Raw genomic sequence first — 12317 nt, 5'->3', positions numbered from 1 at the left:
TTCACTCCTACTCAGGGAAGTCCCCGGGGACGTTCCAGTGGCCACAGCGACAGCCGCTCATGAGAACACCTGCTTGTCCTCCTGCCCCACTGCCAACCAGCCCATCTCCCTGAGTGCTCCCCAGTGCGCTTTGCCGAGCCCCAACCCCGCTCATATCCTTCCCTCCTGTTTGTTGGAGCACTTTTTGCATTTCTTAAAGGCCTCAAACCTCATCAACTTCCCCACGCCATGACTCAGTGTGGGTCAGGGGCATGGCACGGAGAGCTGCGCGTCACCACACTGGCTGCCACGGGTAAAAGCAATCAAACATATACAAAGTCATGAGTCCACAATAATACTGAAAAAAAAAAAACCCACCCCACAAACTTTACAGGTCATCTGTGAGGTTGCTAAGCAACCAAATCATAACATACTAATTGACAGATAAGAGGCGAGACGTCAGGCATTGATCCTGCCTCTCCTTTAGACTCATTTCAGGATAATCAAAGCTAATGAGGGAAAGTTCTTTAAAGAAGAATCACACGTAATAAATGCAGGAAGAACGCTAGAGATGGATAAGTAATCCTTAATGAAATAATAGACAAAGGTAATAATGGCTGCTAGATAATCAGGTGGAGGACGGGGGAGAGTTTACATTGGACAGGCTAGGCTGCCAAAAGCTGCACCTGCCGACCTACTGCGGCAGCATGAGGAATGGGACTGGCACCGAGCGCTCGGGGGAGGCCACGGGAGTACGCACATCACTCGGGTGGGCACTCTAGTGACAAAAGTCCTGCGCCTGAACCCCAAGACATGCTACATCTAATTACCAATGTACACGAAGCACAGAAGGGAGAAGCTTGTGTTACATGACACCCTGAGGACTCAGTAAGACAGGTTCAAAATGTGGAAGGTCTTTTGGACAAGTAACACTTGTTCAACAGATGAACCTGGGGAAGAAGTGTGTGCGTGCGTGTGTGTGTTCGCATGCGTGTGTGTATGTAGGGCGGGGAAGTGCTGCTAACAGGACTTGCCAACCTGACACCATGTGTGGGCTGGAGATCATGGGAGACGCAGCTTAAAGGGGTCTCAGATGAGACTGGAGGGAGTCGCAGCCGTTTGTGTTGAGTGTAACAACGGCACTGTGGTCATGTGGAGGTGACGTGTCTGTTAAGAGACACATCTTATAATATCTTGGGGTGCCACAGTACAGTGTTTTCGGCTTGGTTGTTTGCCACACAACACAAGAAGTTGAGGGCACACAGAAGTCTTGGCAGTCCTCGAGGGCGGGTGGGGACAGCCTGCGTGTCCCCTTCACTTGTCTTCTCCCTGGGCAAGTGTCTGAAACGTCTCATGATGTATTTTTTTTCTTTGTGGGTACCACTCTCTAGAACCTGGGTCCCGGGGAACACCCTTCTCGGGGGGGCTCCACATCCCCGTGGATATCCTATTGGGAGATGAAGTGCTCCCCGCCTTCAGGAAGGCACCTTTCGTGGGAAACTGTCTGGGGACGGCCAGACGCTTGCTCCATTTCTGGTGAGCTCTACCACTCAAAACTTGACAAAGACTCACCTACCACAGCACCCCAGTCCCTTGCGGAGCACACCCACGGCAGGGTCTCAGTAATGAGGGGTCCACATACTCACAGGGAAAGAGGATCCTGCTGAGGGTCTCTGAGCCAGCACACTGGCTTGGAAGGGAATGCTGGGGATGCTAAGCAGGTGCTAAATGAGACAGGCCCACCCCTCGCCCCACCCACATGGAGGTTACAAGGGAGCAGGCTGGACTCCATCCCCGGCACTGCTGAGAGCGGCCCTTGCCCCATTCCTCCCCAAGTACAGGAAATAAAAGGGAGACTGGAAGCAGCAGCTGTCTCATCTACTTTCCCCAATTCCTTGACAACCCCCCTAGTTGGTGGTCCACATGGGCATGCATCCTTCTCCTATGTAAACATCATCAAAAATAAAATAAATCTATTACTTAAAAACACAAAAAAACAAGTGAGTGGACTGGAGCTAAGCCATCCAGCCTCCGGCAGCTGTGACTAGGAGGCTGCCACCCAGCCAGGGGCTTGCCTCCCAACCCTAGACTGCTTTCTCGCAGTCATTCTACAAGGATGTGGTAAGTAGCTGCTGGAGCAGAAAACAACCCTGGCAAAGAATGAAATAAAAAGCAGAGCAAACAAGATTTGGAACCAGTTCTACAGTGCCTAATCAAACTTCAGCACCTTGCCCCAGCCGGCCCTGAAGGCAGACGCAGCGCGGACAGCACAGCCACCCACATCCTTGCCCCAGACAGCAGCTGCTCCTTCAGGTGAGACACACGGCTGACTCAGAACGGGCCTCACTGCAGAGGCGCCCAACACCCTGTCAGCATCCGGACGTAGGAGGTTTATGAACAGGAAAGCAAACATTCGGGAGATTCAACCTCTAAAAGCGATTTCCCATTTTGAAGCCAAATTTCAGTATCTAAATAAAGGCTGTGGGACATGGGAAAGTAAGGTACTGCATACCTTCCAAATTTACTTCCAATTTACTTTATAAGGTAAAATTGGTAAGTTGTGTTCTTAAATTGTAAGTTTATTGAACATTTATATGAATTGCTGCCATGTAATACAAAGATACCCTATACCTCATTCACAAAACTCTATTTTTCTCACGATTAAACCCACGCACATACCTTGCAAAAGAAAGTTCTATGCCGACCAGCTCATGATGTATCATGAGGAAATTAATACAAGAAAATCAGTACAGTGGCAGAGCTGGATCAACGGTCTGTCACAGGGTTCCCTGCCTCCCCAGGTCTCCTGGGAGCGGTAGATTGTTAGCCGCCGAGCACAGCACGGCTCAGCCTCGCCCCACTGGGTCTGCGTCTCCTTCCCGTCCTGGGCGCTGGCCGTTCCCTACCACCACTTCTCAAAGCAGATGTGTTCTCTAGGAACGTGGCTGTTTTCCAGGTGCTTGGAGAAAGAGTCCGTCATCGGAGGTGGGCCACAAATAAAGAATAAAGTCTCTTTGGAAATATGGTCACTTATCTCTTTTTCCGTTATTCTTCCTTCTGCCAAGAAAACAGAACACCGAATGAAGCCAATGTGCTCGGATGCTGAAACGAGGGACTGACGACAACTCGGCCACCGGATCTAGCTGCAGGAACTCAAGCCCAGGGAGTTTGTTCTGGATCCCTCCATTCGACGGCTCCCAGGGGCATCTGCGGCCAGACACAGAGTGCAAAATCCAGGCTTCCTCAGCCTGGCCCGGAAGGGGAAGCCGAGCTCGGGGCGCACGCTTCAGGGAGGGCCGGCAAACCTCCGGACCCGCGGTGGAGATGCAAAGGGCCTTCTGCAGATAGCGCTGCTGTAAGAATCCTCCCAGGCAGAGGAATCATGGGTAATTCCAATGCTCATTAATGGCAAATGGCATCAATGCAGCCACAGCTGGAACATAAAATCTGTATGGAGCCTCCAAGCGATGCTGCGATGGCCACCGAACAATGTACAAAACTCATTTTTCATACGGGCAGTAGGAAATCATTATATAGTAAGTAACCCAACTGAAGACCTCATTATTATCCCGTGATGAACCATCTCCCAAGTCCCCAGGCAGGGACCTTTCCAGCCAGCAACTCCCAACAAAGCACCTACAATGCACACCAACTGACAGGTGTGCTAAATGACCGCCCAGAGACTGTGAGGTGTCTTTAGGGGACTCACCCGTGATGTAGGGCTTGAGTTCCGCACTGATTTGTGTAGTCTGCTTTGTAACATGTAAACTGCATGTAATCTTCCCAGGAAATTCATGGACTACATCAAGGATATTTTTCTGAAAGGCCAAACAGCTTTGGTCACACTACAATCTTGAGAAATCAAAACAGATGTGCTCAGCTGCGGGCGCCGAGCCTGGACCCTCATTCAGCACACGTCGGCAGCTGGCGCTCTACCCAGACACTGTCTGCAGCTGAGCAAGCCGGAGCATTCACAGGACAGGGGCTACTCGGCTTTAACTGAAATCTCAATATGCTAACAAGCATATTACTGACTCTCCTGGCGACTTTTTTCCTTCTTCTTAAGCATTGGCAATTAAGTGGCAGTTTCAGGAACCAGAGCTGCGTCTTTTAACTGTTTCTGTTCTTGTGTTTACTCCTGCAGCTGCTGAGCAATGCCGAGAGAGCCTCCTTCCAGTGTGTTCTCTTCAGCAATGCAGCAGGGCCTGAGCCCCCTGGGTCTTGCCTGCTCCTGAACGCTGGGATTCTTGGGGGGTTGGTGGGGAGGGAAGGGTAGGCACGCACATGACTTCTCTGTTTACCTAACCACTGGGTCCCAGCTCTCTGGCTGTCACTTAACTGGGAGCCTCTTCAAGAGTAGCCGTTTAACTGTTCTGGCTAAGATGTGTTGGTTAAGCATCACTGAAACATGGGTAAGCTTTGCCAAGTCTTTTGTAAGCATCTCTACAGAGAAAACAGATCCCAGAGACGGAATATCTGTGGACAAGGAATGTTGCTACAGTCCACCCTGAAACACGCACCCTCCCCACCTTCGCTTACCTGAAACAGCAGCTCGCTGGTGTTCTTGGCGCTGTAGAACAGCCTCACTGTCCCGATCTCATACCCACTGCCTGTGCTTGCCCGCGCTCGGTGGAGATCTGCCGAGTGCCGCAGGATGGAAAGCAGGGGGTTAATTCCAACTCCTCCTGCAATCAACACCAGGTTCCTGGAGGCATCGGTGGGCTGAGGGTCAAAGAAGAACTCTCCACCCACTCTCACTGCCACTTCAGAGCCAAGTGCACACTACGGGAGGGAAGGACAGATTCCTTAGTCCTCTGTGGCAGGGGTCTTCAATCAAACCTCCTCCCTTCGGAACACTAACAGCCTAACCTTCAGGTTTAGGACTACGACGACTGCTCGGGGCTCTGCCTGACTCAGCCATCACACAGGCCATGCTGTCCATCACACATGCTGTCCTGCTTGGTTGACTGAACCACACAGCCACTGTGGCACTGAGAAAAGGGAGGCTGACTTCCGTAACTCTGCCATTTGGAGGCTCTCAGGTGATGGACTGGGGTGAGGGACGGGGCGATGTGTGTGGGCAGGGGAGCGCTCTGGAGCAGTGGCTCTGTTACCGAGCTTGCGCCTGTGTTCCGACCAGGGCTGAGAAGTGTGGGAAGTGGGGGCTCCCTCCCCATCACCACGAACCACAGCCAGGCCAGTTCCACGGGCACAGGCGTGGAGCAGCACTGCAGGCCTGTTTCTCTCTGCATCAGCAGAAACAGTGGCCAGACCCAAGCTGAAGGCCTCACACCAGGGGGTGGATGTCACACAGACCTTCCTATTCGCTGAGGTCAGCTGGAGCTCAGCGGGCCACGCTGCTTGCGGTGGGGGGATGGGTGGGAACTGAGGGAACCTTGCACACCTGGGGTGACACTTAATGCTGCCACAATGATATGGAGAAGCCAAGTGGCATTTAGAGGGCAGGCGAGGAGATGCTGGCAGTCCTGCCCAGGAGCTGGTGCCTACCATGGCTCCATCTGTGATTGGTTTTCTAACCGGCTATCTCCAGCTGGTTTGAAGTCGGCCATCGTGGCAGCAGCACACAGCCCGGCCAACGGCATGAACAAGGATGTATTCTTCAGAGCTGCTTGACTGCACACCATTAGCTGTGACACAGGGACCATCCTGTGCGGTGACTTCTGAAGGACCCAGGGGGGTGTTTCCTGGGCTGTCAGATCCTAATTCATCCTGTCAATAACCTCAGGCTCCCTTTTGTGGAGATGGAACTTGATTTGCCCTGTTCAGAATGGGACCCCCATACACACGGACCGCCCTCTGTTGTGCTCAGACCTTCGCCAAAATGGGACCCCACAGCCCAGTGTCAGTCACTCGGGAAGGCAAAACAGACCCTGCTGGAGGTGAGCCAGGTGTGCTTGAATCGAGCCATTAGGACAGCCAGCTGCCAGCCTCATTCTTGCTTCTAGGCAACAGGTGTGCACCCCCATCTACTGTAACAGAGGCCGTGACTGTCCCACTGCCCTGAGCCACTCCCCTGCATTACAGTTAAGAGAATATTGGGGCCCGGCACGGTAGCCTAGTGGTTAAAGTCCTTGCCTTGCATGTGCTGGGATCCCATCGAGCTGGTTCATTTCCTAGCCACTGCACCTCCCATCCAGCTCCCTAATTGTGGCCTGGGAAAGCAGTCAACGATGGCCCATGGTCTTGGGACCCGGCACCCGCATGGAAGACCTAGAAGAAGCTCCAAGCTCCTGGCTTCAAATCAGCTCAGCTCTGGCTGTGGTGGCCACTTGGGGAGTAAATCAGCAGACAGAAGTTCTTCCTCTCTGTCTCTCCTCCTCCCTGTATATCTCACACAGGGAAGGAGGCATGCGGAGCAAGGACTGCGCAGGCTCCCTGCCCCGTGCTTCACGATGCTCCATCCCTTCAAGTCTGCAAAGCAAATCTAAGGCGCAAGAGGCTTTGCTGAGTTCTCGCACTGGCCTGCACACACTCTCTTTACTGCTAACAACCAGAGCGTAAACCAGACTGGAAATCACAGAGATCATTTTCTCAGTGGCCACGTTTGGCATGCTTAGTAATAACAACAAAGAAGCCTCAGGTTATTGTTTTTAAAAACTAAAGTATTTCCAATCTTAAAATTGGTGGAAAATGTGCCCCGGGGAAAGGTAACTACTCAAGAAGCCTGGCTTTTCTTTAGAGGCCAAACAACCTTTGGTAAATGTATCTTCTCATTTGCTGGCATCTGGAAAGAATCAAAAGCCACGTTTGTCTTTTGTTGATCAATAAAAGCTGCTAGGCAAGCGGGAACACAGATTCAAGGCACTGCGCAGCATAACACGTAAGTGAGTAGAAAGACATTATCTTCAATTACATGGCAATGTATCTAACCTGGGTATAGATTTTCTACTTATGAACCAAATGTTCTTCGCACGACTGGAGCCGAGCACACAATGGCTGGCTGGAGCCCTTTACCCTGCCAGGAGCCCGAGCCAAGGCGGACCAAATAGAGGAAGATGTTTATGGCATTTTCTCACGAGCGGCAGCAGAGCGGCCTGCTGCCACCCACACATTCACGTGCATCCATTGTCCACCCCAACGGCTTAATAAGACAAATACCCAGGAGGAACACAGCCACCTGAAAATGGCTCCAAGAAAGATCCGGCTTCCTGCAAGCTGCCACTAGCGATTCCCAGAGGACGGGACAGCAGGCTCTACAATTAGGACGTGCACTGGGCAGTGCCATTCCGAAATCTTCTGCATGAAACCACACGGTGAGCTGTGGACAGGGACCAGGCCAGGTCACCAGGAGGCAGAGGACGCTGGCACGGCTGAGCTGATTTCAACTCTGAGCCAAGCCACCAAGCCACGTCAACGCCTGCTTGATTCCAGCACAGCGGCATATTCCTGAAACCCAGAGAGCGGTCTGAAAGCAGCCACATCTGAGGCTGCAGCAAAGGAGACTGGGAGGGCTGGAGCAGTGTTACGATGTGATGGAACACACTGACAATGGCAGTGCCACCGCAAGCCCCGGGCACCCTGAGCAGACACAAATGGACAGGTTAAAGAATGCATTCTAGTCTAGAATGTTTAGGGGCTGGAGTTGCAGTGTGGTGGGTCAGTATAACAGCTGTGATGCTGGTTTCCCATGTGACTGGTGGTTTGAATTCTGGCTGCTCCACTCCTGAACCAGCTCCTTGCTAATGGCCTGGGAGGGCAGTAGAAGGTGCATGACATGCTGGGGCCCTGCACCCATGTGGGAGACCCAGAAGAAGCTCCTGGCTCCTGGCTTTGGTCAAGCACAACCCTGGCTGTTGCAGCCATTTGGGGAATGAATCCAGCAGATGGAAGAGTTCTTGTTTCTTCTTTTCTCTCTCTCTCCCTCTTTAATTTTCAAATAAAAGTTTTTTAAATTGTCTTTTAAATTCTCTTAGCAAAACCTTTCCCCCCGTGGATATTAGCCCATAAGGAGATTTATGTAACCAACATGCAAATGAAGACAGTTTTGTCACCCCACTTCCTGAGCCACCCCTTCATGCACACTTCCTTTTCTAGCCCCACTCGCCAACAGCTGGCCAGCCTGGCCATCACTCCATTTCTCCTAGAATCCGACATAAGTGGGATGCTCTATTCTCTAACCCTATGGCACTGTATTCTTTCACGAGCACAGGCCTCTGAGATGCATCCAAGCTGCTAATCCCCTTTCCTTGCTGACCAGTTCACTGGACGAACGCATCGTGATTGTTCATCCGCTCACCTGTTGAGGGACATGCGAGTGGTTTCCAGTTTTTGATAATCATGAACAGAACTGCAGGAAACATTTATAGTAGGTGGTTATATGAGCATAGCTGTGTTGCCAGGCTACCCAGCAAGTGCATGTTTAACTTTACAGACAACTGCAAAATGTTTTCCAGAATGGCTATATGACTTGGCATTCCCACGAGCAAGATAGGAGAGTTCTAGCTCCTGGCAGGGAGCCACTCTAATGTACTGATAGTTTCTAATAGTTTTAATTTATATTTCCGTAATGATTAATGAAGCTGCGTATCTTCCCAGAGAGGATCCAACTTTCTTACAACATTTTTAATGAAATGTTTTTCAGTTCTTTGCCAATCTGAAAAACTTACCCTATATTCTTTTTTGAATTCTGGGAATTCTTCATATAATCTGGATATGTCTTTCTGGATATCCGATTTGCACATATTTTATTCCAGTTAATAGCTTATTTATCAATTCTTTTAACAGTATCTTTTGCAGAAGAAAAAAGTTATAATCTTCACTGAATCCTATATGTAATATTTTTCTTCTATAGAACTCGCCTTTGGAGTCATGTCTATCAAGTTCCAAATATTTTCTATAGTTTCTTTTAGAATTTTCATACTTTCATATTTTGCCTTAGATGTACAACCTATTCTGAGTTAATACAAAATATCAAATTTAGCTCATGAACAAAGTTCTTTTCTCCATTTTTTTTTCTGGACTACATATAGAGATGTACAATTGTTCCAGCACTAACAGGTAAAAAGGCTACCCTTTCTTTCTTACATTTCTTTAGTATCTTTGTAACACTAAAATGGCCACATCTGTGTCTACTTCTGAACTCTCTATTTTGTTCCACTGATCATGTGTGTCCTTACATTCAGTAATATATTATTTTGGTCACTGTTGATCGTAATCTTAAATTTGAGTACTTTCAACTTTTATTGCTTTTCAAAATTCTAGTTCCTATTTCCCACATAAATTTAAAAATCAGCTTGTCTATATCTACTTAAAAAAAAACAAACCCTGTTGAGATTTTAATGAGTGCTGTGATCATTCTTCAATCTATAATTATAAACAGATTCTTCCACTCTACTGAGTCCTCCACAGCATGAACAAGGTGTGTCTCTAGGTTGGTTCATGTCTACTTTGGTTTCTCCATGAGATCCACATGAACTGTGCTTTGCAAGAGGCCTGGCCTGGGGGATGGGCCAAGAGTGTCCTGGGCTGCTGCTTTTCTACCACGGTGCCCTGGGCCCGTTGTCGCAGGCCTCTCTCCCGTGTGTCTTTATTGGTACTCATGAGATCCACTGTCGGCCTTTACCCTCTAGCTATTCCCATGTGGCTCCTGCACAAACACAACAATTCTCTATAACCTTGGAAAATGTGCTGGGGAACAGGCACTTAGCCTAGTGGTTAACGACACCCGCATCTCATGTAGGAGTTCCTGGCTCCAAGCCCCAGCTCTGGACGCCAGCCTCTTGCCTATGCAGGCTTTGTAAGGCAGTGCTGAGCACTCATGCGGGAGACCTGGATGGAGTTGCTCGTTCCTGGTTTTGGCCTGTGACCCAAGTTCCACTTACTGCCGGCATCTAGGGAGTGAGCCTGTGGATGAGAACTCTGTCTCCCTCTCTGTCTCACAAACTTGTGATGAAAAGAAAACGTCCGGTTTCTTAAGAAGATCTGTTTACTTGACAGGCCAAGAAAGACAGAAAGAGAGAGAGAGAAACCTGTCTGGTTTCCTTCCCAGCTGGGGCTAGGTCAAGGTGAAGCCATGAACCTGGGATCTACATTTGGGTCGTCCATGTGGGTGGCGAGGCCCAATGCCTCTTAGCCACTTTTGCAGGTACATGAGTAAGGAGCTGGACGGCAAATGGAGCACCCAGGACTCATACTGGTGGTCATATAGGATAGTGGCGACGCAGGTAGTAGTATCTTAACATGCTGTGCCCTAATGCTGGCCGTATAATTTTTTTAAGTACATAAATAAATAAACATACACACACATGTGTGGGAATGCCCCAGAGCCTGGAAGGCACGGTGCCTGGAAGGGCGCCTGTGGAGTCAGCGGTGCTCGCCCAGCAGTCCAATGTAACCAGTGACAGTCTGCACTATGAACCACGACACAATCATCCTGTCCTTCCTTGCATTCACGAAGGTCAGGACAAGACAATCTGCTGCATCAATTTGTCAAATACAAAACACACAGAGCCAATTAAAAAAACAAAAAACCTTGCTTAAAATGCACAATGGTTTCCCTCTATAGTAATACCCAATTGAATACCACTTGTAACTCCAGAAATGCTGCCAGATCCTGAAGCTTCATGGAACCAGGCTTTGCGCATCCAAAGAGATCCTGCCTCTCCAACCTTTCAGAGAAGCTCTCTGTGAGCCTGAGCTTGTGTTCCAGCCACTTACACCGTGGCTGTTAAGGCGGATCAGGTGGGCAGCACACAGATCCTGTGGAGGCAGAGCCAGCTCAGGAGCCAGCACGCTCACTCACCGTACTGTGAACCCAGAGCGCAGGGGCGTGGTCGGCGTACTTCACTGCCAGCTCGATCGTCCTCTCCTGTTCAAGCAGTCTGGGACTGGAGCATATGGAAAACCCACCAACTACAGAGACCCCTGGGATGAAGAAATCGACCCTAAAAGGAAAAACAAAGAAATGATCACTGTTGAGGCAACTGTGAAAGTAAGACAAACGGAAGATACACACTTTTAGCTAGGCTATGAAGAAAAATTAATTACTGAAAATCAAGAGTAAAAGAAGGGACTCCAGCACCAACGCTACAGAGGTAAAACATTATAAAGGAATTCAGTGAATAACTGCTCGTTAAAACTTCACTTACATGTAATACATGTATTCCCAGAGAGACACAAACTGCCAAGTCGGACTCCGACTTCTGAAAAGATGCCTAACAAGTCAAAAGACTGAAGTGGTCGTTTTAAAAAATCCCACAAAGAAAGCTCAGTCCTAGATGGCATCAGTGGTAAATTTTACCACACATTTAAAGAGGAATGAACCCTAATCAATCACAAAGTCCTCCGAAAACAGGAGAGAACATAGCTTCACAACTCACTCTAGGAGCCACCATTAACAACCCCGCTCCCCAACCAGGCGGAAACCGCGTGAGCCATGCAGAGCACAGACACACAAATGGCGGGAGCACAAGGTCAGGTGAGCATCCGACAGGGCCTCTAGCTGATCCATGCCGCTGGTCCCTGTGCTCAGCCCCCGACCACAGGCAGTCCTTTCCAAGGCCGCCTGCCGACACCATGCAACAGACAGCAGAAGAAGAATCCCCAGATGTTGGCTTGCAGAAAACCCAGAAGGTGGATCTTCCCCTAAGATTCTGGGGCCCTTCTGAGGGTGGAACGTTAAGCTAACTACACAGACATTAACTTATGCATGTGTGCATAAGTGCAAGGACTGTACACAGCTTTGCACTAACATGGAGTAACTGTTCATATTTAGGGTACACTGATATTTCATGACATCTCTATAGCATGTATGAATCAAGTCACAGTAATTAGCATCTCATCTCCTTATCATTTCTGTAAGGTTGGTGCCTTCTACTTCTGTTCTTCTAGTTTCTCAGAAAATGTGGATTGCTTATGGTCAGCTGTAGTCCTCCACTGTAGTTCACTGCGGTGTGTAATTCTAGAATGTACCTCTTTTTACCTATTTGGAGCCCCTTTATGTCCAAACGTCTCCAAGCCCTTCTACAGGTGAATCACATCTCAATAAACTACTGTTTTAAAAGTGGAAAGCAACAACAAAAGAAACATCACAAAACCCTGCACTGACCCCAGCTGAAGCGGATTTCCAAAGCAGTGGTATTTTTCTTCTTGCCCCAACCCTGTAGGCTAGACTTCGCGAGTTTTAAACCTTCATCAACCCTATGCCACAGGAACACTTCTTTGGGGGTTGTGATTCTAGGAACTGCGATACATCTCGTCACATAGATAGGCCAGGACATTTCCCAGAACCTGGAAAGGCGAACACTCTCCCCCATGTCACGGAACCCGACATCCAACCAGGGTTTCCTGGTGTCAGCCGAAAAGCGCATCTCCCCACA

General features: G+C 49.3%; 1 protein-coding gene across 2 annotated transcripts in view; it reads right to left on the bottom strand.

Moving 5' to 3' along the window:
- OXNAD1 (oxidoreductase NAD binding domain containing 1) overlaps nt 1-12317 on the bottom strand; it is a 48466-nt gene that overhangs the window by 17965 nt on the left and 18184 nt on the right. Inside the window, exons 5-8 of one of the 2 annotated variants that reach the window (XM_058657186.1) lie at nt 10742-10883; nt 4519-4761; nt 3689-3797; nt 2808-3036 (exon numbers count right to left, since the gene is read on the bottom strand). In XM_058657186.1, the coding sequence (XP_058513169.1) occupies nt 2882-3036; nt 3689-3797; nt 4519-4761; nt 10742-10883 (649 nt within the window). In that variant the 3' untranslated portion in view covers nt 2808-2881. Of the gene's footprint in view, nt 1-2807; nt 3037-3688; nt 3798-4518; nt 4762-10741; nt 10884-12317 lie in introns of those variants that run through there. The other variant, XM_058657187.1, reaches the window with a different exon arrangement.

The sequence above is a fragment of the Ochotona princeps genome, chromosome 30 (genome assembly GCF_030435755.1).
Source record: "Ochotona princeps isolate mOchPri1 chromosome 30, mOchPri1.hap1, whole genome shotgun sequence".
Lineage (NCBI taxonomy): Eukaryota > Metazoa > Chordata > Mammalia > Lagomorpha > Ochotonidae > Ochotona > Ochotona princeps.
Note: the sequence above shows the minus strand (reverse complement) of the source record. Positions and strands in the feature narration are given on the sequence as shown.